The sequence below is a fragment of the Delphinus delphis genome, chromosome 19 (genome assembly GCF_949987515.2).
Source record: "Delphinus delphis chromosome 19, mDelDel1.2, whole genome shotgun sequence".
Classification (NCBI taxonomy): Eukaryota; Metazoa; Chordata; class Mammalia; order Artiodactyla; family Delphinidae; genus Delphinus; species Delphinus delphis.
This window is the reverse complement of record NC_082701.1, coordinates 25903255-25930963: the sequence shown is the minus strand read 5'-3', so window position 1 is coordinate 25930963 and position 27709 is coordinate 25903255. Positions and strand designations below refer to the sequence as shown.

The window sequence follows — 27709 nt, the reverse complement described above, 5'->3', positions numbered from 1 at the left end:
GAATCTGTAGCTGTGTCCATCTGTTCTGTCCTTAGCTGAGAACCTTGGTCACAGTCTGCCGCTACACTGAAAGCTCTCTGAGGGTAAGACCCAGGCCTTGTCCACCGTCTCCATTCCAGGCAGAGATGCTCCCTATAGATGTGCACAAGGGCACCGGCAGAGAGGGGGCATGAATTTACAAAGAAACCCTCCCTCAACTCTGCCCGCAGCGGAGCCCTTGCCGGATTGTGTCTGAGCCCTTGAAGGGCGCCTTTTTCTCATTGATCTGCCCAAACGAGCGCCTGTTTCTAATTGGTTCGCCCAGAATGAGTGTCCCCTTTTCATTGGCTAGTTGTGAGGTGAGCGTGGCCTATTTCCAAACAGTCCGCCCCAGGAACGCCTATTTCTGAGAAGTCCAATCAAAGAGGCGCCTTTTTAAAATTCCTCTGTCCAAGTAGCGCCTTTCTCTAGCAACACAAAAACATCTTGTGCACTACTAAGGCCCTAAGACTTCGGATAAGAACACTGCGTTACATTTGCTTAGCGCTTTATAGATTCCAGATTACCTTTACACACATTAACTCATCGAAACCCCACATCGACCCCCACAGGTGGGTATCATTGTGCCATTTGCCTTTTACAGGTTAGCAAACTGAGCCTGGAAGAGAGACAGCAAGCCGTCTGCAGTCACTAAGGCGGATAATGAAAACAGTTTACTTTTGCTCAGTACGAGTTTGACTAAGCTTTTCACGTAAATCATCTGTCCACCCTTACTAGGACTGTGTGGGATATATAAAGCCAGGCACTTTACACTCATTTTCTCAATCTTCATGCAACTCTGGAAACTAAATATGATTCACTATCATTTCATTGATGAGGAAATTGACGCTCGAAGTAAATTCTTTGCCAAAGGTCACACAGCTGCTGTCTACCTTTTACTGATATAAAATGCGGAGTGCATGATGCCAGGTACGGTGCTCAGTTATTTACAGGCATTCTCTCATTAAATATTCCCTATTATCACTTGATGTCGGTATTCTATTATCCCCATTCACTGCTGAGAAAAATAGGTTCAGAGAGGGTGAGTGACTTGCCCAAGACCACACAGCCAGCAGGTGGCTGAGACAGGATTCACACGGCTAGCAAAGAAGCAGATCAGGAGCTCAAATTCAATTCTTCTGACCCCAGCCCAGGGCTCCTTCTCTCACACCTCAGGGCCTCGGTCCCTGCCAGCCCGGCTGAAACCATCAATGACCCTCGGGTAGGCCAGAATCCCTCTTCATCGAAGCCTTAGGTAGCCACAACCGCCAGGAGAAGACGTTTCCTCCCCTGTCCTCCCCACAGAGATCCGGATCGACGGGAGGTGGCGGACTAGAGGACGGGTTCGCAAGACGACTGGCGCGGGGCGAGGCCACACAGCCTGCGGAAGAGGCTCTGGCACCGCCGCTTGTTCCAGGAGCCGAGGCGTGTGGGTGGGGCCGGAGTGCCGGGGTCCCGCCTCCTCCTCTCTCTTTCCCCTCCCTCCCTCGCCTCTAGGTCCTGGGCCGGCGGACCCGCGGGCAGGCACTACCGGGCTGGACGACCTCGACCCGGCTCCCGGCGAAGCGCCGCGGAGGAGCTGCCCGGCGCGGAGCCCGGGTACGGGCGAGCCCCTGCAGCCTTCCCCTCGGCGCTGGGCCGGCGCAGAGCTGGAGCATCCGCGGGGGCCCGGGCACGGAGGACCGACGGCCGGCTGCCCCGCGCCCTGTGCCCCGCGCCCAGCTGCAGGGGCGGCGGCGACATGTACGCGCGTGTCGGCCTCCTGCTGCGCGCCCTGCCGCTGCTGCTGTGGGGCGGCCTGGACGCCCAGCTCGCCCAGCGCGTAGGCCAGGAGCTGCGCAGGGAGGCGGAGGTACGCGGTGTGTGGGGGGCGGAGAGGGTCCGCGTGCTGGAGACCCGCCCGAACTTTGCAGTCAGGCCACCCAGCCGCCGCATCTGAGCTGACCATCGGCGTGACCCTCCCTTGTCCTCCTCACCCTTCGCACTTGCACACAAAGAGCCTGGGGCAGCATTCTCTCCCCTCCCACCCCATCACCCTACCCCACCCCCGAACACCAAGCCAGGGCTGGAACCACACGGGCAGGCGGATCTGCACTGATTTCCCAGGACAAGGGGAAGGGGCAGCGAAAAGATAGGATAGACATGCAAGAACTGAGGGAGAGGGAACCCCTACACCCCAGTTTAGCGGGGAGCCTCTGTCCCTCAACGCCTAGTCTGGGAGACTTAGCAGTTCATTCATCACGCGCCCTCCCCAAGTGTCGGACGCTGCGGAGACTCCCAGATTGCTGGCGAGAGCGTACTGCTGTCTGGCCCTGGCCGGGGACACAGGGAACAGCTCTGGCTTCCTGGGGCGGTGCTGCCCCTGACCAGCTGGGGCTAGTGAGCGCCCAAGCTCAGAACTTTCTGCATCTGTAAAATGGGTGAGAGTAGCACACACACACTCTCTCTCTCCCTTTTTTTTTTTTTTTTTGGCTGTGCTGTGCGGCTTGTGGGGTTTTAGTTCCCCGACCAGGGTTTGAAGCCATGCCCCCTTGCAGTGACAGCGCAAAGCCCTAACCACTGGACCGCCAGGGAATTCCCAAGAGTAGCATACTCTTAAGAGTTGCTTCTAAGGAGCTTTAAACAGTGCTTCAGGACTGAACTGGAGAAAAGGGGGTGGGGAAGTGGAGGTGAACCTTAAAGATTTCCCATTTCATTTTCCTCCTTTGGACTCAACTGCTTGGTGTAGGTTGCACAAGGGGAATTTTTGTGAGGTGGGGTTAGAGGTGAACTTGGAACGTCTACTTTCTAGATATAGGTGATTGTAATAATATACCAGTTTCATTTCTTTCTTCCCCAAAGGAACATCACTGTCTGTGTTCTTATCTCTTCTCTGGATTAGAAACTGGGGTCACCACTATTTTAAGGAGAAGGGAGGCAAATAAGTTTTAAATGACTGAGCCCAGCACTTTGCCCTGAGACTCTTAACAGAGCATCTTTCCTGCTGTAAAACTGCCAGTTGTGAGCTTCTCAGTATCCCCACTCCCCTCCCCTAGAAGAGGGAGACATGCTGAATTTAAGAACCCTGCAAAATGAGGAGGACTGCCGCTGAACCACTCTTCCTTCCACCAGCCCTTTCCCATTACTGCTCTGGAATATTTGGAAATGACCCTGCTTCCACAAGGGGGTCCTCTCTCCAACTCCTTCACTCCCTCCCATCCAAGCACTGGTCTCTTGCTCTGTGCTCTCTGCTTTTGCACATTCGGGAATCCCTTTGTTTCTCTGAGTTTAGAGTCTTACAACATCAAGTGCAGAGTCCTCCTGGCCCCAGGAGAAGGCTTCTGTGTACCAAGCCAAGTCTTGTTAAGAGTTCCATCCCACCTCCCCCCAGGTCTGGGTCCCAGGCAATCCTTGGCGAGAGAACAGAGACCCTATCTCTGCCGCCCATGCCTGCGGTGGCCCCAGATGGAGAGAATTTCATCTTGGGGTGTGCTTGGGAAATGTAATATCTAGCCGATTAAGTCTCTTTCCATCTATTTAACATAACTGGGGGAAGGGGATTTTTTTACCTCTGAGAGCAGGGAATATTTTAAAAGCATAAAGAACTCTGGAAATGTGTAATGGGGGTGTGTCCCTATATGCATAGATATATATGCAAATTGTGTCTGTGTCGGTATGTCTATGTGTGTTTCTGTATATGGTCAATTGCATGGGCTTCAGTGTCAGGCAGACCTGTGTGCAAACCATCAGTAAATTATTTAACCTCTCTGAGCCTCAGTTTTCTTCTCTGTGCTATGGGGGTTAGTAATGCTATTTTACAAGATTTGGGTGTGGTTTCATGAGATAACGTATGTGAAATACATTCTAGGCTTAGCATGGTACCTAGTATGTAGAAAGCAGTCTAACAAAGGAAGTTGCTCTCAATGTTGTTCTTGTTATTTTAGAAAACAGACCTTCAAATTAAAGTCCTGGCTTGGTGACTAGCTCTCCTAGAACAATAATACAGGACAAAATATGTAAGACAACAATTTTCAGCATTTGACAACAGGGCTATAATTCTTAAGAGATGGTGTTGCAGTTACTATGGCTACATTAAAATTACTTCAAAATGCAGTGAAGTAAAAGAACCACGTATTATGTCCATAGATATTGTGGGTTAGAATTTCAAACAGGGCACAGCAAGGCAGCTTGTCTCTGCTCTGCAGTGTCTGGGGATGGAACCATCTGAAGGCTGTTTACTCACCTCTCTGGCAGTTGACACTGGCTGTCAGCTGGGGGCCTAAGTTCTTCTCCATGTGGGCCTATCCACATGGTGTCTGCATGTGGGCTAGTTTGGCCTGCCTCCAAACATGGTGGTTGTGTCTCCAAGCTGAGAGCTGAGAGAGAAAGAAAAGAGAGTGAGAGATGCAGAAGTTGTATCTCTTTGTGACTTAGACTAGGAAGTTGCATAGCCTCACTTCTGCTGTACTCCACTGTCTGGAGTCACAAACTCCAGGTCAAGGGGTGGGAACACAGACCCCACAGTTGGTGGGAGGAGTGCTGACGTCACATCGTAAGGAGAGCATGAGGATGAGAGATGTTGGGATCATTTAGGGAAATACAACCATCCACAGAAAGGAACCTGCACAAAGTGAGCCCCCTGATCACCCTGGCTCTTTGCTCCGGTTCATTTCCCTGACCGCAGTGCAGGGAGCCAGACCCCCAACAAAGCACAGCAGTCCTGCTGAGCTCATAGACAAAGGTCAAAGTTCAGGAGATGGAAAGAAAGAAATAGTAAAACAGCTGTGTGATCTTAAGCTTGTCTTTTCCCTTCTCCAGTCAGCAGATTCCTCTTCTGTAAAATAAGGGAGTTAAATTTCTTAAATGATTTTTAAGATTCTCTCCAGCACTAACATTCTTTAACTTTGGTATGTTTGTACGCCTTTGCCTCTGTGTGTATGTGTGTACACATTTCATCTACGTATGTCCGTGTCTATCTATCTGGATGTCTCTGTGTGTATTCCTGTGCCCTGCATGCATGGCTCTATGTGTCCCCTGTGTGCACACAAAGAAATAAAATCGAGGGCTTTCCAGAGTGGGCTTTGCCTTGCAGGGGACTGACTGCTTACAAAGCTGCATTGTGAACAAGTTCATTGTTGCCCACTTAGGAAGACTAGAGCTGCTCACAACATTAGTGAATACTGAGTTGCAAGATTGAGAGTTAATGAATGACATCATCACCCTGGCCCCCCTCCCATTCCCAGCCAGGCCCTATCCTGTTCTTGGGCAACACAGACTGTCCCGAGAGATCTATCTACCATGCATTGCCTGGACCTTCTTTAGCACACCCCGGCAATGTGTCCAGGACCTGCCCTCCACTCAGTAATCATGCATAACTGCACGGCTATTCCCAGTGTGCCAGTGCAACAGGAAACTGGGTAGTTTGTTTCTCCAGGGAGACACTGGAGCTTCTGTGGAGTATCCACCACCAGGTGCAGTGTCTGTTTCTCATACCACAGATCCATTCGTTTTATTTTGTGTGAGTCAGAAACCCAGAAGCCCGGGCATGGAAACCTTTCCCAAGAGCTCAGCTCAGTGATTCATAGGGGGCAGACGAGGCTCTGAAGTGTCCCAGAGGACCACAAGTTGATGGAAAAGCAATTGCCAAGCCAGTCTGAAAACCAAGACATCTATTAATAGGAAAAGCTGGATGGTGGAAGCAGGGACATAGAAGGGAGAGATTGTTGGACAACTCCTGCTAAACACAATCTTGGTTAGGGCATTATTTTGTGCCTTAAACTTCGCCCCACACCCAGTGAGGACTATGGGTCCATACAGTCTGGTTATTTGGCATTAGAAAAAAATACAAGATGGGATCTGGATGGAGACTAGCCAGCTAATGTTCTCCAACTTCCTTAAGGATGGAAAATGAAAGAAGGCACGGGGATTACAGGAAGAGGTATCTAAGTTATACCTAGACAGAACTTTGTGAATATGGGACCAGGGACAAGGGAAAGGAGGAGAAGAGGAAGGGAGTCAGACAGAAGGGAAGGGGAGGTCTTTGCCCAAAATAAAGGAAAGGGGCGGAGCTTGTCCCACTGCCCTGAGAACTTCAGTAGGTTTCAGAAGTCAGAGAGCAAAAGCAATGCTTTCTGGAAGCAGACGTTTGTCTTTGTGAAGAACACACTTGGGTGCTGTTGAATACCTGTGGCTTGTCATGGGAGATGTGATCCTAGTCTCTTTGGAGTCCCCTGCCTGAGCAGGTTCTTCCCTCTGCTCCACCCCTGGGCCTGCTCGTGGAGGAGACAGAAGGGATCCAGCTAGAAACACCCCCAGTTTTACCTTTTTTATATTTGAGGGCCATCTCCCAGTGGTGAGAGCAGCTTGGACCCTGCTCCTTCGGTTTGAAAACCTCTGAGTCACTTGCCTATTAGGTGTCAGAGGATTTAGATTCAAGTATGAAGCACTACACTCCCTTGAGATTTACCTTCCTCATCTTTAAAATGGGAAGAACAACACGTGTCCTGCCTATGTTCTTGGAAGGTAATTGTGAAGCTCAAAGAAGGTGAGATACCCCGAAAAGCTTTACAATAGGCAAGAGCTCACTGTGCTCCTGACTACCGGAAAACGTTTTTATTTATGGGACATGGCAAGGCGGAACACCAGCTGCCATCCCCTGCGTCTTGACTTGGCTAATAATGCCACAGGTGTATCAGATGATAAACACGATCACACAGAGTCACTACAGAGAGAGTAGACTCATAATGAAACATAACATGAGAAGTAATAGATCGTAGGTGAAGCAACACGGTTTCTGCATGAGCTTGCAATTCTTTCATTCTTGGTTTCATTTTTTGCTGCTGCAATTCTTTGATATGGAGGATGTCACGGCCACTCTGTGGACAGGAGACTGGAAGCTGACCCCTCCTAGACTAATCTACCAAAGGTCCCTTCCAGCAATGAGGCTCCGCGACTATATATGGAAAAATAACGTTTTTAATGGAGCAACTATCATAAAGCTTTCCCAGAGCTGCTTCTTGCTGGATTGTCACGACACTCCTGTGAGAAACATAAAGCAGTAGTCCCGCCCCCATTTTATATTTGAGGCACAGCTTTATATATATATAAAATTTTATATATATATATAATTATAGCTTTGCCATAGTTCACATAGCTAATCAGTTGCAGAAACAAGGCTACAATAAGAGAAGGAGCTGGAGTAGATCTTAGCTCTAATCCAACCCCCCCCAATTTTATAAAAGAGGAAACTGAGGCCCAGAGAGGCACAGGACTTGCTTAAGGGCACACAGTTCACAGCAGCACCAAGAATAAAACTCAAGACACTCAGTCCAGGGCTCTTGCCCTGCCGGGTTAGTGACTCAGAGCTCCGGGGTTCATTTTGCTACACCTCATTGCTAGTCTAGCCCTGCTCAGTAATGTCCAGAATTTCCCCTTCCTTCAGGCACTGAACGGGCTGGGCTCTACACACACTCCCAGGACAAGTCAGGACGGATGAAGGACTAGAGCCCCTGGAATTCTGATGCCTCTCAGCTTTCTGGGTCTGGGGAGAACCGGCTTCATTTTCCCCAAACACCACAGCCACCCCCAGGGCTTTGCAGAGGCGACTCCCCAGGGAAGTGGCCCCAGCCCTGACCGAGTGGGTGAGGCAGGTTGGCGCAAGCTTTCAGACCTGAGCGAGGTGAATCACTGGGGGGCACAGCCCTCCAGCTTCCTCTCCATGCAGCTCCAGCCCTGGGCTCCGTGGGAGAGAGGATGGGTGGAGGACAGGGCAGAGAGAAAACCTGATGTTTGAACTGTGAGGCAAAGAGGAGCAGCCTGGGCACGGCTTCCATGAAGGGGGACAGCGGCGATCCCAGGTGGAGCTCGGAGAGCCCCCGAGAGAGCACAGGACACCCTCCCGATCCTGCATCTTCTCCTGGGATCCCTCTGCCACACTGTCACCTGCCCTACACCCCTGCTCTTTCTCCCAGGCAGACGAGCATTTCTCTAACCTTCGCAGGGGAAAACAGGCACGGCAAATGGGCAAGCAGAAGAGGGTTAGGGAGGCCTGCAGGAGCAGAGGGCATCTCAACCCTGCCTCCTCGTCACCCCGGGATGTGGGTCTCCCTCCACTCAACAGAACTTCAGGACACTCAGTATTAAGGGCCCCCTTCCTGTAATTAAAAATGTTTTAAGATATGTGCATAGTAAACATAGAATAAGTATAAGGGAGTTCTTAAGTCCTGATAACCCCCATTATAGCACTTCGTTGCTTTTATGGAAATATTAAGTGTCAAATTCTTAACATTTCTTTTACTCATTCTTTTGGTGTCTTTTGGCTGGTGTCCTGGATACTTGCTTACTCTGCCTTCTGGAAATTCAGCTCTGCCTTGAAACCCACAGGTCAGCCCAGGACTTCCCCTCTGATGGACCCCTGAAAAAAGCCTCCACCCCCATCCTGCCCTCCACCTACCTTGCCTGCCAAAGTCCCAGGCACGGCAGCCCAGCCAGGAAACAGGAGACGCCGCTAGTCAGTTTCCCCCGTCCTCCCCCCTCTGTCCAAGGCTTCCAAGTTCCTGAACGGGAGCCAAGTCCCTGATAAGGGCTGGGTGGGTTTGGGGGGAGAGGCACAGGGAGGGCCAGCCTGTTAGCCTGTGACCCAGTCTCTCCCAAGTCACTCACTCAGCAAAACTGCTTCTAAGGAAACAATTCGCTGACTTCCTTTAGAAAGCCACTCTGTCCATCGTCACCAAGGGAGAGGGAGGAGGCATGGAAGAGAACCAGGCACCTGGCTGGGGTGAGGCAAGTCTGAGATAAAGCACCTAGAATAACAGAGGTGTAACTGCCTTGTTCAAAGCACTTCCCGTCTTATAGATGGGGTGCATTCCAAAAGCCTCTTGTTAATTTCCCCACTAAGGTAAATCAACCTGATCAACTGTTTATTGAGCATTTACTATATACCAGACAACTATGCTAGATGTACATTGCTATATTTAATCCTTCTGAGAATCCTGTGGGGTTATTTCTGTTCTCACATTGTGAGTGAAGAAATGGAGGCTCAGAGAGGTTAAGTAGTTTGTCTCTGGCCATCCAGCAGGGTCATGGTTGGGAACAGATTCTTGATTCCAAGACCTGTGGCTATTCTATGATGCCACACTATGTTGAGCAGTAAAGAGTCTTCCAGATTAAGTCCCTAGAACTCCTTTAATCGATTTTGCATCCCCAAATGGTATACCTATGCAAAGGGAAAGAAGAAAACAATAGTGCTGAAATACTAATAAGTCAGCGCAGGAAAACAATAAAATGGACTTGGAAAGAGTTTGTCTAGAATAAGCGTTCCTTATGGAAAGTGACTTTATTGAGAAGAGGATGTGGAGGTCTCTGGAGACAGATATAACGAAATCCAGAAAAAGGAGGCGGGATACTTGCAAAGGTTTAGAGGCTTGCCGGTCCTGGCTCTTAGTGTCTGGCTTCATTCCCAACTTGTGCCTTTTCCTTGACGCAGCAGCTATGATTGGAGTTGATCTGAGTTAAGAAATACAGCAAAGAAGAGAACAAGGAAGACAGAAAATTATTTCTGGATAGGTAACACAGCACGGAGGGGTAAAAATGAAGAGTCGATGTGTGTCGCTATAAGAATTCAGCAGCCGAGGTGATTTTTTTAATCCATTGGTGGGGTTTATGGGTGAGAAGTGCAAGCAGGGAGCTGAGTGCATCATTCCCCTGAAGGGCAGGACTGCTGATAGGGATGGGCAGTGAGTCACACACTTCCTTCCACTGGCTTCCAAGAACTATATCCAGCTGATCTGTTGTTGGCCTGGAACTGAGTCCAGGTTCTGACTTTGATGCCAGGACTCCTTCTGCTATAGCTCATAGACCTTGTTGGGAAAAGGGATGAGCCTGGGCGTGATGTATGTGACATGGGCCCTCGGAGACCCAGGGAGGGGAAAGGGTGCCACACCGTGGGAAAGCTGACCTTTCTCTCTCCCCCAGGCATTCCTGGAGAAGTACGGGTATCTCAGTGAACCCGTCCCCAGTAGTCCCGCCTCCACGCGATTCAGCAATGCCATCAGGTAAGACAGAGGGATGTGGAGGACTTGGTGGTGCTGGAGTGCAAAGCTCCGGTCACCTCCTCCCTCCTATTAGAAGGCTGGTCTCCCACGTGTGCCCAGGGGGTCACACTCCATTGCTCCCTCCCTTGCCCCCAGCATCCTGCTGTCTCCAGGGAAGCTCCCTGCATTCATCCCCACCAGCCAGCCTTGCACTGTGGTCCTTTATCTCAATTCCTCCTAACAGGGAGTTCCAGTGGGTGTCCCAGCTGCCCATGAGCGGGATGCTGGATGCCGCCACGCTGCGCCAGATGAGGCAGCCCCGCTGTGGGGTGGCAGATACCGACAGCCAGGTGGCCTGGACCAAGAGAGTCAGTGCCCTATTTACTGGACGTCGGGCCAAAATGAGGCGAAAGAAACGCTTTGCCAGGCAAGGTGAGCACTGTTAAAATCTAGCTGGTCTGGGATTCCCCAGCGTCCTGAAGCCCCATGGCCAGAAAAATACGTCTCATCCTCGGACTGGGCTCTGTGAATAACCTCGCTCCCCTAGGGTGGGTGAATAGGACCTCTCAACCCAAGGACCATCTTTGTGAACACAGATATTTAAGTCAGAATTATGCCTGAATTGATGAATTTTCTTTTTTTTTAATTTTTCTTTATTTTTTCATTTAAAAAAATATTTATTTATTTAGTTTTTGGCTGCGTTGGGTCTTCGTTGCTGCGCATGGGCTTTCTCTAGTTGTGGCGAGCAGGAGCTCTCTTTGTTGTGGTGCGCGGGCTTCTCATTGTGGTGGCTTCTCTTGTTGTGGAGCATGGGCTCTAGGCCTGCGGGCTTCAGTAGTTACAGCACGGGGGCTCAGTAGTTGTGTCTCGTGGGCTCTAGAGCGTAGGCTCAGTAGTTGTGGTGCACGGGCTTAGTTGTGCCATGGCATGTGGGATCTTCCCGGACCAGGGCTCGAACCCATATCCCCTGCACTGGCAGGCGGACTTCTAACCACTGCACCACCAGGGAAGTCCCTAAATTGATAAATTTTCATGGTGCAAGTATTTTCCAGAGCAAACCCCATCAAACCCACTTAATGCCTTGATCAATTTGCTATGTAGGGCAGTTAAACCATTGCCAACATTTTCCTTTATATTTGACTGAAGTCATTTTCATCAGAATCGATGTTTTTTTCAAAAGCATTATTCAACAAAGATGGGATTCATCGATCAGTTTTATTTTGACCACAGCACATTTTTTAACAGCGTTATGGAAATACAATTCACATACCGTAAAATTTACTCAAAGTGTACGACTCAGTGATTTTTAGTATATCCACGGCATTGGGCAACCATCAGCACAATCTAATTCCAGAACGGTTTCATCACCTCAAGAAGAAACCCCATGCCCCGAATGAAACGGTCACTCCCACTCTCCCTCTTCCCAGCCCCAGGCAACCGCTAATCAGTCTCCTCTCTGACTCTGCAGATTTGCTTATTCTAGACATCTTCACACTACAGTTTCTGCCATTGTGATTTTCCTTGTGTAGTTTTGGGTTTTTCCTTCCCTTCCCCTCCTCCACTTCCTCCTTCTTTGTCCAAATCCAATCTTCCAGGATCAGATGTTACAGATCTACGATTTATGAAGGAGATTTGATTCTTCTGTCAATTCTTCATCAATGACAAGTTTAACTGTGTGTGATTTTTTAAAAATTTATTTATTTTATTTTTATTTATTTTTGGCTGCATTGGGTCTTTGTTGCTGCAGGCGGGCTTTCTCTAGTTGCGGCCAGCGGGGGCTACTCTTCGTTGCGGTGCACGGGCTTCTCATTACAGTGGCTTCTCTTGCTGTGGAGCATGGGCTCTAGGCACGCGGGCTTCAGTAGTTGCAGCACGTGGGCTCAGTAGTTGTGGCTCACGGACTCTAGAGCACAGGTTCAGTAGTTGTGGCCCACGGGCTTAGTTGCTCCGCGGCATGTGGGATCTTTCCAGACCAGGGATCGAACCTGTGTCCCCTGCATTGGCAGGTGGATTCTTAACCACTGCACCACCAGGGAAGCCCTAACTGTGTGTAATTTTAACATCTTGTTTGTACTAAGTCTAGTTTTCTCTGCTCAGTTTTCACAGTTTTCAAGATTCCTAACAAGGAATTGTTAGGGTTGCTCAGTCAGGTTCTCATCTCATTCATTTTACTGTGAGCGCTTAGGGCCATTGCCTCTTTTAATTTGCATTAACTACTCTGGCTGACAATACCCATTATGGACAGAATAAGTGGCACACTGTTTTTATTTCTTAGCTAATTCGTAAGGAAATTGTGACCTGTTCCCCTCAGCTGTTGGGGGATGTCTGTTTCCAGGTACTTGCCAATCCAGTTCCACTGTGTCTACACCCAGCCACTCTGGGTCCCCAGTACTGTATGACCGCATTCTGATAAAACAAGGAGGAGCGATGGGGTCCAGACTCTGGGCTCAAGATGTCCTTGGTGTCAACATGTTCTGCATCCCCCAGTGTTTCTGGATGGCAGAGGGGAAGGACAAGGTAGAATGGGGGAGCGGTGTGAACTGGAGCAGTGTCCCTGGATCCAGAGCTCTGAGTTTAGCTGTGTGACCCGGGCCATGTCACTTCGCTCTGTTTCCTCATCGGAAACAGCTCGTTCAGGTTGCAAAGGAGAGGCGCTGATTACTAAGGGGAAGGGCTTGTTGTGAGAATATGGTGGAAACTGGGGCAGCCCCGGATAGTCTCAATAGCGACACTTCCAGCCTAGAGTCCGTGTCCCAGAGAATTGAGACGATGCTTCCTGGGCACTCAGGACATGACCTGAGCATGAGAGATGTTTCCTCCAGGCAGCATCTCTTCTTCTCATGCCCTAAGGGAGGAACTGATGGAGTCCGTTTGTCACTGTCCAATTTGGAGCATCCCTTTTGGACGGAAATTCATGCAAAGGCACCTCCCTCTCCATCTCATTATCTGACACTGACCCCTGGTCCAGACAGCAGTGGCCAGACTAGACAGAGAATTTCTCTCTCATTCACAACATGAACCACAGCAGCTTGAATTCTTTCCCTCCTGGGTGGGAAGACATTCCCTAGAAAAGAGCTGCGAGCTTGGCAGGCACCAAGCACTTCCTATGCCTTAGGAAAGAAAATGTAATAATAACATTTAATACATACTGAGCCTTTATGATCGTGCCAAGCACGGTTCTGAATGGATTAACTCATTTAATCCAATAACAACCCAATGAGATGGGTACCATTAGTATCCTCATTTACAGATGGGGAAAATGAGGGACAAACGGCTCGAGCAACTTTCCCAGGGCCACATAGCCAGAGCGTGGCCAAGCCTTCTTTTCACTGGGAGGACTGTGTGATTGCCGGATGTGAAAAAACCCAGAACGTGGGTAGGGGCTTAAAACGGGATGTGGATTTCTAGGCCAGTGACTTTCCATTATGTGGGTCAATGCTATACCGATGAAATTGGGTTCCAGGTTTGCCAGATAAAATACAGGATGCCCAGTTAAATTTGAATTTCAGATGAACAACGTAACTGTTTTGTTTTCACACACTTATACTACAAAAAGTATTTGTTGTTTATCTGAAACTCACATTGAGCTAGGCGTTCTACGTTTTCATTTGCTAAAGCTGGCAGCCTCATTCCAAGCACCAGCTCGGGACTCTGCCTGCAGGGCTGATCTTCAAGGTCCCTGCTCCCTCACACAGCTGGTGGAGGTGGGGAGCCCCGGGGCGGGGAGGGGGGGTGTATCTGGATGGAAAACGAAGGAGCAGGGATATTTATTGAGCACCCACCACATGCCAAGCAGCTTTGTGCTGCCTTTTCATTTGCTGTTTCACTTTTACCAGGAGGTGAGTCTTACCAACCCCACTTTGCAAGTAAGGAAACTGAGGCTTGGAGAGAGTCTGTAATTTGATACGCGAGGTTGTAAGCAAAGGGGCTGGGATTTCAACCCACGTTCTCTCCACAATATCAGTTGCCTTTTGGGAGTCAGGATCCCAGGGTCACGCCCCCCGACCCCAGGCAAGAGTCTAGCTCTCTACCCTTCCCCATCTCCTTTTCCTTCCCTCTTCCCTTTTGAATTTTGGAGCAAGGGTGTGGTGGCTGCAGTGCCAGGTGCTGCTGTGGCCTGAGGGTTGCCATGGAAACCAGCCCTGCCTGGTCGGGAGTTTGGGACGGGGGCCTGAAGTGACCAGCCTGCTCCAAGGACACAGACCTACAAGAAGACAGGGATGAGGGCTCAGGCTGCTGGCCAGGCGGTTCCTTTCTCACCAGCAGCCCCACCAAGGACCCCCCCCATCCAGCTCTACTCTCAAAGAAAATTAGTCTCTCAATACCAGTCCTATCTGTCCTCCCTAGCCTCCCCACTTCTTGCCCATGGAGTGAGGGGCCTCCCTAGCTGCAAAGAGGCAGAAGGAGCTGCCTCACACTTTTCTAGAAGCTTGAAGGTTTTGTGGGGGGTGGGGGAGAGTCTGAGAGTTGGTCACCCATAGCAGGGTGTGAAAGAGCCCAGCGCCAGCCTGCCCTGTGCCTGGTGAAACTTACGATTCAATGAGAAGTGTTATTGGTACCTCGGGAACCCTCAGGCGGCGCCTCTGGCCTTCCTCCAGGCTTTCCTCCTCTGCCTTCCTTAGAATCCTTCCCTTTTCCCTCCCTGAGGGTTGGTCACTGGCTGGGAGGGGTTGGGTGGCTGCCAGGCCCAAAGGGGTGAGAGAAGGGACACCCCCAACCCCACTTCCATGGAGGATGGAGGGGGAGGGAAAGTGTGCTGAGCTCTTCTGCCAGCTGGAGAATTCAGGAGAATTTCAGCTTGCGCAGAGCCCCTGCTTTGACCCAGAGGAGGGACGTTTAGGCAAATTTATAAGCCTTGAGTCTTAGCAAACGGGCCTGCTTATCTGTGTGGTACAGTGGCCGGCGCACTGGATTTGGTGTCAGGGCCCGGGCTCAGGGCCTAGCCCCGCCACTCACTCGTTCTGAGGCCCTTCCTCCTGGCCTCAATTTCAGCAAACTAGAGCAGAGAGATGGATAAGGCGGTGGCCAAACGTCCGTGACGACACTCCTCCTGCCTGGTTCAGGCAAGGGTACCCCCAGGACAAAAAGGCAGGAGATCTGAACCTTCACCTGCCCCCCAAGGGGAGAGGGGGCCCTGTCCTCTGGCCTGGCCTCCTAGCACAGCCAGGCCTGCCCTGCCCACTCATCACCCACGCTCCAGGGACTCTGGTCCATTTGGGAAACTGAGACCCAAAGGCAGCATGATTCTCGGCTGCTCACGGGAGTCCTGCCTCCAGAGCTGTAAGTCTTCCACAGTTTCAGCCCCTGAGCTTGCAGGGCTCAGAAATAGCCCACGAAAAACTCTGGGATCTGGACCTTCTGAGCACCCTGGTCCTGGGTGCAAGGCGAGCTGCAGAGGGACACGGCTGACCTGGGGCTCGGGCAAGAGGCCAGAGTCTCAGGCCTCAGGGAGGAACTGCAGTTTGAGGCAAAGGAATAGGAACTCTTAACTAAGTGGAGATGGAAAAATCTCTCTCGGTCAGTGACAGACACACCCTTTGTTCTTATTTGTTTTCACCTCAGAGCTCTGCAGAGTCCCTGAGGAAGTGAGGGGGAGGGCCAGAGGTCAGAGAAGGACCTCGAATAAATGGGCCTGTGGTCTTTGGTCAGCAGCAGGCCCAGGGCACGGGAAAGGGAGCTGGCAGGAGCGTGTGAGGGGTGGAGAGGAGGAAGGGGGAGAGGGCAGGCATGGCTGTGGCCCCCGTGGCTCCACTCCGACACGGTAGACAGGGGCTGGGATTCGCTGCCAGCAAGAGACGCAGCACGGTTTTCCAGCTCAGCCCAGATTGTAGGGAGGACGGCCCCAGACCCAAGACTCCTTCAGGTTGGGGACTCTTCCTGGGTAGAGGCTGCTTATCCCCTGTCATACTGGGACCTCGCCAGGTCGAGCCACTGGAGTAGGGACCGTGCAGGACAAGCGTAGTCTTGTCAGTCTGAGAGCAGTGTCTCCACAGCCAAACAGGGGACTTCCCATTTGGGCTGTGGTTCCTCCGTCACATCAGGGACTTCCTGGAGGAGGACCTATCTCCCCATCAAAAGAGTCCGCAGGGAGCAGCCCCAGGCTCTGCAGCAGGTGTGACTGATGCGGCCTCTCTGGGTGGCAGGCAACAAATGGTACAAGCGGCATCTCTCCTACCGCCTGGTGAACTGGCCCCAGCACCTGCCTGAGCCGGCAGTTCGGGGGGCCGTGCGCGCTGCCTTCCAGCTGTGGAGCAACGTCTCGGCGCTGGAGTTCTGGGAGGCCCCGGCCACAGGCCCCGCTGACATCCGCCTCACCTTCTTCCAAGGGGACCACAACGACGGGCTGAGCAACGCCTTCGATGGCCCAGGTGCTGACACAGAGCCTCTCTCCCACACGGCAGGAGGGAAACCCAACTAGGAGAGGCAGTCTGGGGAGGGCAGTAGAGCCTTCACTCCCTCTTTGGCCTTGGCCAAGCTGCAGCCCCCTCTGAAGAACCTTCAGTCTTCCCATCTGTAGAATGGGAACAGTGGTCCCTGCCCTATTAGGTGCCTCATGGCTGAAGGGACGGTCACATGAGGTTCTCCATGAAAAGTGCTTTGCAAACTCTAAAGAGTATTATCTCTTTTGGGAGAACCTTCTGGGGTCTTGTCACCCATCCCCTGCCTCTAGTCAGGCCTGTGCCTCTCTTGTTCTCCAGGAGTGAATGTTCTCCAGACCAAGGCTCTAAAAACATCCAGAGGCCACCACAACCCCACTCCCGCCCTCCCACCACCCACTGCACAGTCACTGCCACAGGGCAAGAGGCCTTCTACCCTCTCCCTGCCACCTGCTTCACACACCCACAGCCCAGACTGTCCGCCCCTGACCTAAAGGCTTACGGCTGCAATGTAAACCGCTCTCCTCCCCTTCTGCCCAACACTAGCCTTCACAACCTGAATGCAGGCCATCTGTGCATCTCCTCCCCACTAGTGAGGTGAGGAGACCTGATCAGGCCCCTTCAGGGTGGGGACTTAAGCCCTTGTGTCCCCTGGGTACTTGGGGCCCACCTCCCCTGCAGTCTCCTGCTTTCCATCAAGCCCACTCAGAGCAAAGCCCACTTCCAAGCCCTGCTGCTGAGACCCAGGGTAGGACTGGGAGAGATTTAGGCTCTTCAAGAATCCACATGTAGCACCCACACGTGCTTGCCTGTAACTCACTTCACCCACAATATCTCCATGAGACATTGATATCCATACCCAGGTCCCCAGGTGGAGTCTGGTCACTAAGACGGCACTGGACTGGGAGTCAGCTCTCTGATTTGAGAGAGGTGTTTTGTCTGAGTTCATGTCTTCTCCCTTCGAAACCTGCCCATCTGTCTCCCAGGATTATTGTGAGGGTTAAACAGAAAGGGCTTACATGGCTCGAAACAGCTTGGGGCATATTCAAAATTAGAAGCATGTATTCCTCCTACAAGTGACCAGCTCTCCACGCCCCAGAAGGCTCCCTTTAAAGGCAGCCTCCCAACTTTTGTCAGTCCCCTCTGGCCTGGGCTCCAAGAAGGCAACGCCAGAAGGAACTTCAGGGCTTCTAGGCCAGCATCATTGCAGTGCTGTCTGCCGACTCCTGCAGAAAGTGAATTGTGAGGGGGTAGGACCCTAGAAACTGCAGAATTGCATCTGGGGCCCACTACCAGCTTGAGAATCGCTGATCCAGCCCATCTCCCTCTGCTCACTCCTATTACAAGCAGGGAAGCAGGGAAGTAGAGACCCACACAGGACCCTGGCAGAGGGAAGGCAAGAGTAAAAGAACGCAAGAATATATAGACTTTTTTTTTTGCCCCGCTGCGTGGCATGCGGGATCTTAGTTTCCTGACCAGGAATCCAACCCATGCCCCCTGCAGTAGACGTGCAGAGTCCTAACCACAGGACCGCCAGGGAAGTCCCCTACATACGCTTCTCTCTCTTTTTTTTTTTTTTTATAAATTTATTTATTTTTGACTGCGTTGGGTCTTCGTTGCTGCACGCAGGTTTTCTCTAGTTGCGGCGAGCGGGGGCTACTCTTCGTTGCCGTGCGCGGGCTTCTTATCGCAGTGGCTTCTCTTGTTGCAGAGCATGGGTTCTAGGCACGCAGGCTTCAGTAGTTGTGGTGTGCGGGCTCAGTAGCTGTGGCTCGCTGGCTCTAGAGCTCAGGCTCAGTAGTTGTGGCGCACGGGCTTAGTTGCTCCGCGGCATGTGGGATCTTCCTGGACCAGGGCTCGAACCCGTGTCCCCTGCATTGGCAGGCGGATTCTTAACCACTGTGCCACCAGGGACGTCCCCCCTATATGTACTTACTAATAAATAAGCTATACCTACCCATAAATACACTCAGCACCCAGATCAAGAAACAACATTACCAACACCCCAGAAGTCTCATTAAGCCCCCTTCGGGGGTAACCACTGTCCCTACTCCTAGATCTCTTCGAAAGTAAGTAATGGTTAGTACCTGCGGTAGACACTAAGTATTACATGTAACATACACAAGTACACACATCCGTTTTTAATACTCAGAACAACCCCGTGAGGAGCAACTTCCTTATCAACATGCCCATTTTTCAGATCTAAAATCTAAAAGCTAAGACACAGAGAGGTTAAGCTATCTGTCCAAGGTCACACAGCTAGTAAGGGGATAAAACCGGGATTGGAAGCTAGGCAGTTTGGCCCCGTGCTCTTTGTACACCACGCTCCCTCTTAGGCTTCCAGGCCCCATAGCCTAGTCATCTGTTCATTGCTCCACACTTCAGCTTCTGCCAGACTTAATTAGGAGGGAAATTACTCATCAAAAACGCAGCCATACACACGCCAATGGCATTTGCGCCGGGCGGTGGGAAGTTGGGGGGTGTCGCGGGCTGCGGCTCCGCCTGACCTCCTCGCCGCCTGTAGGCGGCGCCCTGGCGCACGCCTTCCTCCCCCGCCGCGGCGAAGCGCACTTCGACCGCGACGAGCGCTGGTCCCTGAGCCGCCGCCGCGGGCGCAACCTGTTCGTGGTGCTGGCGCATGAGATCGGCCACACGCTCGGCCTGACCCACTCGGCCGCGCCGCGCGCGCTCATGGCGCCCTACTACAAGAGGCTGGGCCGCGACGCGCTGCTCAGCTGGGACGACGTGCTGGCCGTGCAGAGCCTGTATGGTGAGCCCCCGGCGCGCTCGCCACTGCGCTCTCCCTTGTCCCCTGCGCCCCGGGATCCCCAGGGCTCGGACACCGGCTTTTCAAATAGGATCCCCCATCCTAAGCGCAGGAAGCTGGCCTCCCCATCACAGGTCCTTCCCGATACTGAAGCTTCGGGCTCCCCTCAAATCTTGAGAAACCTCATCTCCTGCTGTGCTTCACCCGCATGCCTGGCCTCTATCATCCCAACCAATTCCTGGGCACAGCCCTCCTCTGCGTTCCAGTTGCTGATTCCTGCCCGACCAGGGCTGCGCAATTCCTCGCATATCCCTGCCCCATCATCCAGACCCAGTCCTCGGTCCCACCCAGACCCCAGAGCCCTCATTCCTGCTCCCAGCTCCAGTGGCTCTCCCCCAACATTTCCCTCTCCGTGAGCTGATGCCCACTTTTCCCCCAAGCCTGGGCCTCTGCCTGGCGGTGGACTTAGACAAGGTCTTCTCCCGCAGAATGAACGACTGGTGCTTCCCAGAGATTTATCTGGACCCCAGCCCGGGGCTGTGACCCTGAGTACCTGGTGTGGTGGGCAGGGCCAGGATCCCTAGGAACAAGTACCATTCCATCGGGGTCAGCAGTTGCTCTTGGGCAAAGCACTTCCCCTTTTAGAGTCGTCGGTTTTATCTTCTGGGGGAAATAAAAGGTGGGGGGGATAATAATTGAGGCCCTGCTTACCTCCCAGGGTTGTTGTTCTGGTGGATATGAACATGCTTTGTAGTCTAAGAGACCTACACAAAGGTAATAATAATAGCTGCTATTTCACGAGTGTCTACCATGGGCCAGACACTTAACACACCCATGAGGTATCTTTTTATCCACAAATGAGGAGGATGGGGCTCAGAGACATTAGATAACTTGTCCAAGGTCACCCAGCTAGGAAGGTGCAGACCAGGATTCAGGAGCTGGTGCCGAATTCTAAGCTTGGTGGACTCTGCCTCATTCTCATAAGTGAAGTATAGTGACGTCATTATTATAACTGCTGTAATTATCACAGCCCAGGCCCCTGAACTCTGCCCTCACGCCATCTGCATTGTCCAGGACTCAGGGAAGAGGACCCTCTGCCCTTTTTAGTTCCAAACCCTTGTTTGGTTCCCCCACTCCGATTTTACCCTTTTCCAGACTGTTCGGCAGGAAAGAGGACTTCTGAGTTTGGTGCTATGGTTATAACACCAACAACCAAGGACAACTCTTAACCCCCCACCCCTGCCCTCCTTCCCTGCCCCTCATGTCAGATAATGAAACGAACCAAGGGGGAGGTCTCGAGCACTCAACACACCCCCAACCAGTGTGCGTTCTCTCCCGCTTCCCTCCTTCCCTGTGAAGGGAAGCCCCAGGGCGGCTCAGGGGCCATCCAGCTCCCTGGAAAGCTATTCACGGACTTTGAGGCCTGGGACCCCCACAGACTCCAAGGAAGGCGCCCCGAAACCCGAGGTCCTAAATATTGCCACTCTTCCTTCGATGCAATCACTGTAGGTAAGATGGTCCCGCTGGTTCCTTGCTTCCTTCTTCCCTCCTCCTCCTCCACATCTCCAGGGGTCTCCGGAGCTGGAGTACAAGGTTGGGGGATGAATTATAAAATCCAGAAATCCCAAGTCACAAGCATTCTGCAGGGCAGCAAGCCCACGCCAAGCAAAACGCTGCTTCCTGCTGCACTTTCCCCTCTGCCCCAGCTGTGCCTGCTGTATCCTCCCTGCCGCATCCTCTCTCGTCAGTTTGGGAAGCTGGGTTCTAGGGAAGCACCTTCCCTGGAAAGAAGGCAGGAGGCCGATGGTCACTCCTCAACTTTCTCTTGTCTCTGGGCAGATGGGCAACATCGACTGTACATATTTCAAGGGAACCAGTTCTGGGAGGTGACAGCTGATGGCAACGTCTCAGAGCCCCACCCACTACAGAAAAGGTGGGCAGGGCTGCCCCCCCATATTGAGGCTGCCGCGGTGTCATTGGAGGATGGAGACTTCTACTTCTTCAAAGGTACCAGCCCTGGGGCAGATGAGAAAATTGAAGCCTAGAGAGGGGAGGAGTCTGCCCAAGGTCAAAAGAGGGGAGGAGTCTCAATTCCATTCTGAACCTGTGGCCCCAGCAACTCTCCCAGGAGATTCCTTTAGTGATGGATTGGGGGGCACAGGTGTCACGGTTGTCCCAGAGAGAGCGCGGGTGGGAGAGTTTCAGAGAAGAGTCTAGAGGGAAGCAGAGGGTGGCTCTGAGCTCTGCAATGCAGCAGAAGGAAAAACCTTCCTTGGACTCCTGGCTGTGTGAGTCTGGGCCTGTCACTTAACTCTTGGAGCTTGAATTTGTTGAACGGGGAAAATAATCCCTCAGGCTTGTTGGGGAAGGAGGATTAAAAGAACATAATGTCTGAGGAATGTGCAGTATGAGAAAATTGTGTTCATTCATTGATTCAACAAATATTGAGTGCCTTCTACAAACTCGGCTGGAGGTGTTGGGATACAGTAGTGATCAAAACAAAATTCCCTGCCCTCACGGAACTGTTGGTAGTAATGGCCGTGGAGAAAGCCCCTGGACTTCCCTGAAGTCTACCACTCCCCTGGGAGGGCGCATGCTTCCTGCCTTGGTTGGGGAGGTTCCTTCAGAGCAACCTGCCCTCTGCGGACACCTGCTGGAAGTGGAGGCCACAAGAGTCCCTCCTCTACTGTTTACAACTGATCTATTTTGATTATCACAAATACTGACCACCTTGGACTCCAACATGAAGGGGAGTAGGAATATGGGGGGACAGAGGTGGGGTAGAGGACCAAAGGGCGAGCGCACCAACTCACGCTGGCTCTGCCGATGTCCCACAGGGAGTCGATGCTGGAGGTTCCAGGGCCCCAAGCCGGTGTGGGGCTCCCCACAGCTGTGCCGGGCAGGGGGCCTGCCCCCCCACCCGGATGCTGCCCTCTACTTCCCTCCTCTGAGTCGCCTCATCCTCTTCAAGGGCGCCCGCTACTACGTGCTGGCCCGAGGGGGGCTGCAGGTGGAGCCCTACTACCCCCGAGGCCTGCAGGACTGGGGCGGTGTCCCTGAGGAGGTCAGCGGCGCTCTGCCCAGGCCCGACGGCTCCATCATCTTCTTCAGAGACGACCGCTACTGGCGCCTCGACCAGGCCAAACTTCGAGCAACGCCCTCGGGCCGCTGGGCCACAGAGCTGGCCTGGATGGGCTGCTGGCATGCCAACTCGGGGGGCACCCTGTTCTGAAGATGCCCCCACCTCTTAGTGAATTGCTGGCGCGCTCTCGTGGCCAACGTGTATCCCCAGCCCCAAGGGCAGACCCTGTCTGGAAGCCTCTGAGCCTCCCTGCAGAAGTCCAGGCAGGAAAGTTCATCTGCATTTGTTCCCTGGAGAATGTCTTTGTGCTGTCAAGACATTGATCTTTGTGGGATCAATTCAACGAGAAGCCGAAAAGGATCCCAGACCCCACGGCCCTTTCCCCAAAGACTCATTCCTCCCCAGGCCTTGGGGATTTTGTTTCTTCCCCTAAAGGTGCAGTTCCTGTCCATGAGGCCACAGCACTGGGCAACCAGGAAGGATGCAAAACTCAATGGAGAAGTTGGGACCACTTTGCAAGACTGTCCCTTCCCCTCAGGGCCTCCCGGCTCTGTCCTTGGAGGATTGTGTCTTATTTAATCAGAGGCCCCACCCCCAGGAAGACTGAATGGATTGAGTACAAGGGTCTCCAACCTCAGGGGTCTCAGGACCCAGAACAAGAAGGAGGCCGATGCAGGCCTGCCGGGCCCTGTTTCTTTCAGGGGTTGGGGGGAAGGCTGGAATAAAGAGGTGCTCCCAGCTGGGGGGCCTGGAGGGGGGAAGCAGCCTTCCTTGGACACGTTTCCAGTGAGAGCAGGTGGGTGCGGATGCTACGGAGGCTGCAACCATGTTCTTCCGGTCAAAGCCGGGACCAGTGAGTTGTGCGTGTGTGTAGTTGTGATAGGGAGAGGGGCCCTGCCTCTCTCCTCAAAGATCAAAATATCCTTCGTCCACCTCATCCCCCAGGCCAGATGAAGGACCCTGTGTGGCAGGAGGAGGACAGGGGCCTCCCTGGAGGTCTGCGCAGCTGCAGTCGCTGGGGCCTCTGCAGGCCGGGAGAGCTTCGTGCTCACAATGGCCCCATTCTCCTGGCCACACACGAAGCATTCCAGGAGCTCCCGCTGGCCGGCCGAGAATAGCTGGGATTCCTGGAGAAGGACCCAGCTCTCCGGCCTTCCAGTCTTCTGTCTCAGCGGCTTCTGGGGCCGGTTCTCTAGTCCTGCCCCCTGCACACCTGCCAGTGCCTCCTCTGCACACACACTGACCTCAGCCAGACCGGGCTTCCCGCGGGAGGGGAGGAAGGTCCGGCCAGCTTCAGCCCTCAGCTGCCCGTGGGCATTCCTGGCCCGGCAGCTTCATTTTCTTCTCTGCGCGGTGGGGAGAATGGCCTTTGACTGCCCTTGGCTGCAAGTGCTTTGTTCCGCCCTCTCCGGGGGGAGTTGCAGGGAGGAGGTTCTCCGCCTGCCCTTTTCCCTCTGGCTTGAACCCAGGGGAAGGGGAGGAGGGTCGATCTTTATCCCACGCCCCACCTCAAGGCACTGACACTTTGATTAGGGGCTTTATTGAATGATTTGAGGGAAGGGGCAAGTTTCCCAGAGGGGTTATTTTCTCTAGGCGACGCCTCTGCTCACCGGGCCCGAAGGACGTGAAATACCCCAGAGATGAGCGTGAGGCTGTACCAGGGGGCGCGAGTCAGGTGGGCGGTGGGCACTGCGTGCTGACCCGGGCGCTGGGGCCCTCGGGAGGCGCTGTTGGAGGAATGGAGCTCCAGGTGATGTTGGGCTCCGCATTGATGACAGGTGGGCCCGGTCATCAGCGGTGGGCCTGCTGGGCTGCTCGGAGTGGGGCGCTCCGGGAAGGCGGCTCTCAGGTACGTATTGGAGAGCGCTCCGCGTCGGGGCGGGGGAGGAGAGGGTGGCGGGGAATTTGGAGTCAGGCGAGGATGGAGGGCCACAGAGACCGGGGATTGGGGGGCGCTCAAAGGCCCACGGCAGCCCCCGCGCCTCCAGAAGCCCGCGCCTCCGGCAGATCTGGGTGCTCCAGAAGGCAGTGCGCCACGTAGCTCTGCGAGCTGTGCAGGTTCCTGCACTTCTTGCAGAAAAGGATCTCGCAGCGCGCGCAGCCCCCGCCGCGCAGCCGCCGCCGCCGCGTCTCCAGCACGCACGGCTCCTCCGGGGGGATCCGCTTCCTGCGGGAGGGGGCCGGGGCGCTCAGGGCACCGCGCCGCCAGCTCCCGCCCGGGGCCCTGGCGCCAGTACATCCCGCCCCCGCCGAGCGGCGCGCCCTCACCTGTTGGCGGGAGGGGCCAGGCCGCCGAGCAGTGCTAAGGGGCTGAACCAGCCCCAGAAGCCGCTGTCCGCGCGCCGCAGCAGCGCCACCTGCAGGATGCTGGACTCCTGGCTCAGCGGATAGTACGACACGGAGCCCCGCTCCCGGCCCTCGCCGCCCTCCGCCTCCCCGCCCTCCGCCTCGCTCTCGGCCGCGCGTTCCTCCAGCAGCCTCTCCTCGTCCTCCTCCGGCGCCCCCTCCGCAGCCTCCGCCTCCGCCTCTGCCTCTCTGGTCCCGGGCTGCTCCAGCTCCTTCTTCCACAAGGGGATCTTCACGCCTGCGGGGGCGGGGGGCGGGGAGGAGGTCAGTGAAGGGCCTGGGTACCCTGGTACCCTGACTGTTGCCCACAGCCCGACCGCCCGCCCCCCCCCCCCCAAAAAAATAGGCAGGCGTTCGAACGACGGTGCGCACGAGATGCCCGGAGCCAGCAGGATTCCAAGAGAGGGTTACAGAGTGTGCAGGATTTCCTGGGCAAAGGAAGGCCTGGTTTCCTAGGTCCCCGCACTTCCTAGCTGAAGACTCGGGGCAAATCACGTCGCTTCTGTCACCTCCGTTCCCCTATCTGTAAAATGGGAAAAAGTAGTGCCTATCCCAAGGATTACTGTAAGGCAGGTATCAGATCGAGTGTGTTTGAAGCGCCTGGCTCAGGGGCCGCCGGAAGCCATCAACAAACAGGTGCAATGAGCCTTGCGAACCCGGAGGAGATGGCGGTTCATCACCACCTTCCTTCTAATTGGCTCCGGGGTGGGGACTGATCTCTGTGCAGGCTGTCAATAAACATTAAGTGCACTGATTGGAATTTTAATAGGTGGTTTATATTTTGTTTTCTGGATGGAACGGGATTTCCGTCTTCAAAGTGGGCCATACCTTAAGAAAGCCCAGCAACACCTGCGGCGGGGTGGGCAGGCAGGTGGGCACACAGCGCCTCTGCACTGTTAGAAATGGACGCCTCTGATGAGCAAAACAGGAAAAGTGCCCCTTATGAGCGGACTAAATAGAAGTTTTCTTGCCCTCCCACCCCATGGGCAGACCGATTAGGAAAAGGCTGCCCTAGGGGGGAGCCAATTAGGAAAAGACGTCTATTCCTCCTTCTAGGCTTGACCCGAACCGCCAGCTGGATTTCAGCCACAACTGTCCCCCTTGCTGGTGTTCAGGACACAAACTCCACAGCCCCAAGCAGCAGTCCTGGCAGGCGGGAAGTTCTTGGACTGATGTGAAAGTAACACGGCCGCCGCCGGTAGGTGTCCACCACTCACTCAGCAAACACTGACCCAGCCCCACCATGTGCCCTGCTGGCTGCTCGATCTGGGAAGCTAGACTTGTAATGAAAAAAAGGGGGAGTAGGGCAGGGAAGACACAATTCCTGGGGTTTGCGCTGGAAAGGTCTAGAAATTTTTCTATTGATCCCTGCCCATCATGATTAAAGAGGTTGGAGACAAAGCGGAATGATAATATAGTGTTCCAGCCCACATGTATTGAGCACCAACTGCACGTAGTCACCGGGCTAACCTCTTCATACATCATGCCCCTTCATCTTCCCGACCCTCTCAGGCAGGTGACGTGGTAGGTAACAGAGGGGCCTCTGAATTTCAAGACTTTTGAAACCTTTCAAGAAAAGTTGTTTCAAACATTCTGCCAGTTCTTGGTATTGCTAAATGTGGAGAACCAAGATCCAGTGTACTTTTTTTTTTTTTTTTTTTGGCCACGCCGCGTGGCATGTGGGATCTTAGTTCCCCAACCAGGGATCGAACCTGTACCCCCCTGAAGTGGAAGCCCAGAGTCCTAACCACTGGACCACCAGGGAATTCCCAAGGTCCACTGTACTTTTATTTAGGAAAACACATGAAGGAGCCTTCTGGTTGTGAAAGGCCAGACATAGTGCACAGCCAGAAAAGCGTGCTGGGAACATTTGGGGAGGATGAGGAATTGGAAAGGAAGGTTGGGATTTGGGGGCCCAGACTATGGAGTTTATAGACTGTCCTTCAGCAGTGGGGAGCCACTGAACGTTTTGACACAGGGATGTACTCAGAGCCATCCTTTAGGATGTTCCCTCTGACAGAAGGAGACAGAGAGACCTACTTAGGAGTCATTACAGTGGTCCAGGCCAGAGAAAAGATCTGAACAGCAGCAGGTGAAGATGAGAGAGCAGATGTCAAGAATATTCAGGAAAGAGAGAGAAGAGGGCTTGTACATGGATGGGTAACTGAGAAAAGGTTGGGCTTCTACTCTGGGATTGCCATGGTGATGTGTTGATTGGTCCACCCTGGAGTCAAGAGACCCTGCCCTCCGGCCCCACTCACCGTGTTTATCCATTCTTCCCAAAGCTGTGCTGCCCTCTTCCCTTGACCAGGCCCTGGGATGAGAGGGAGTTCCCACAGAACTTGGTCTGGTCTCTAGGGCCTCTGTTGGATTATGAGGGGGCGGGGCTAGAACCCCACCTGCCCATAGGGTTCCACCCCAGAATAGTTGCCTTTTCTAGAGCTTCCAAAAGCACCCCCAAACAGTACCTTTTCTCTTGGGAAGGTATTAAAGGGATAGAGAGCAACTTTGGTCCCCAATAGACTGGGGTCAAATCCCAGCTTTACCACATAAACATAAAAGCTATTAGCATATTACCTTTCTGACCCTCAGTCTCTTTATCTGTAAGTCAGAGATGGCAGTGCGGTACCAGACTTTACCTGGCCCACAGAAAACACTTAAAGCATTATGTTTATTTGCATCACATTTCCTCTTTCTGTTCTATCCGTGTCCTTCCTCACCCTTGCTCCCCAGCCTACCGACTTCCAGCACATTGCTTTAGCTCCGAGAAGCAGAGGACATGGTGTGAAGTCCTGTAGGAAGCAGAACTCGGGCAAGAGCTGGGTGTAGCTCCTGGATGTTCTGTATGTGTGTGAGAGAGCTGGGGCTGGGGAAGGGAATAAAATCATAGAAACTTGGGAGACTCCTTCTTTTCCTGGCCTGACAGTGGGGTGTGTTGGCAGAGTCAGGGGCATGGAGAGGGGCAGAGGATGCAAACCCAGATGTGGAGAGTCTCAGTCTGATGGCATACAGTTGCTGGAGTCAAGGAGATACCAGTCTGATAGGGGAACATGATATGGTCCTCCATCCAGGTCTGAAGCGGGGCGATGGGGTCTCTTCCTTCAGGCAT

At 53.3% G+C, this 27709-nt stretch overlaps 2 protein-coding genes across 3 annotated transcripts; one reads left to right on the top strand and one right to left on the bottom strand.

Moving 5' to 3' along the window:
* The first annotated feature begins 1537 nt into the window (after nt 1–1537).
* On the top strand, nt 1538–25345 carry MMP28 (matrix metallopeptidase 28). Of its 2 annotated transcripts, XM_059996979.1 has the most exons (8): nt 1538–1870; nt 9970–10049; nt 10273–10460; nt 16172–16396; nt 18930–19175; nt 20532–20681; nt 21012–21179; nt 22010–25345. In XM_059996979.1, the coding sequence occupies exons 1-8, from the start codon at nt 1760–1762 to the stop codon at nt 22402–22404; spliced, it is 1563 nt and encodes a 520-aa protein (XP_059852962.1). In that variant the 5' UTR covers nt 1538–1759; the 3' UTR covers nt 22405–25345. The 2 variants fall into 2 exon arrangements, with proteins under 2 accessions (XP_059852962.1, XP_059852963.1); XM_059996980.1 differs by lacking the exon at nt 20532–20681.
* Nucleotides 24211–27709, bottom strand: C19H17orf50 (chromosome 19 C17orf50 homolog). Its single transcript, XM_059996627.1, has 3 exons — nt 27634–27709; nt 24523–24838; nt 24211–24421 (listed from the first exon to the last, which is right to left on the bottom strand). Exons 1-3 carry the CDS (start codon nt 27707–27709, stop codon nt 24211–24213), a joined length of 603 nt encoding a protein of 200 aa, XP_059852610.1.

Bases quoted from the DNA above. Each gene is read 5' to 3' on its own strand.
- MMP28 (XM_059996979.1), top strand. From the start codon at position 1,760: ATGTACGCGCGTGTCGGCCTCCTGCTGCGCGCCCTGCCGCTGCTGCTG. The intron at 10,461-16,171 runs GTGAGCACTGTT...TCTGGGTGGCAG, and splicing joins GAAACGCTTTGCCAGGCAAG to GCAACAAATGGTACAAGCGG. The intron at 20,682-21,011 runs GTAAGATGGTCC...GTCTCTGGGCAG, and splicing joins CTTCGATGCAATCACTGTAG to ATGGGCAACATCGACTGTAC.
- C19H17orf50 (XM_059996627.1), bottom strand. From the start codon at position 27,709: ATGCCTGAAGGAAGAGACCCCATCGCCCCGCTTCAGACCTGGATGGAG. The intron at 24,839-27,633 runs GTATCTCCTTGA...CCGCCCCCGCAG, and splicing joins CATGTTCCCCTATCAGACTG to GCGTGAAGATCCCCTTGTGG. The intron at 24,422-24,522 runs GTGAGGGCGCGC...CCCCTCCCGCAG, and splicing joins CTGGCCCCTCCCGCCAACAG to GAAGCGGATCCCCCCGGAGG.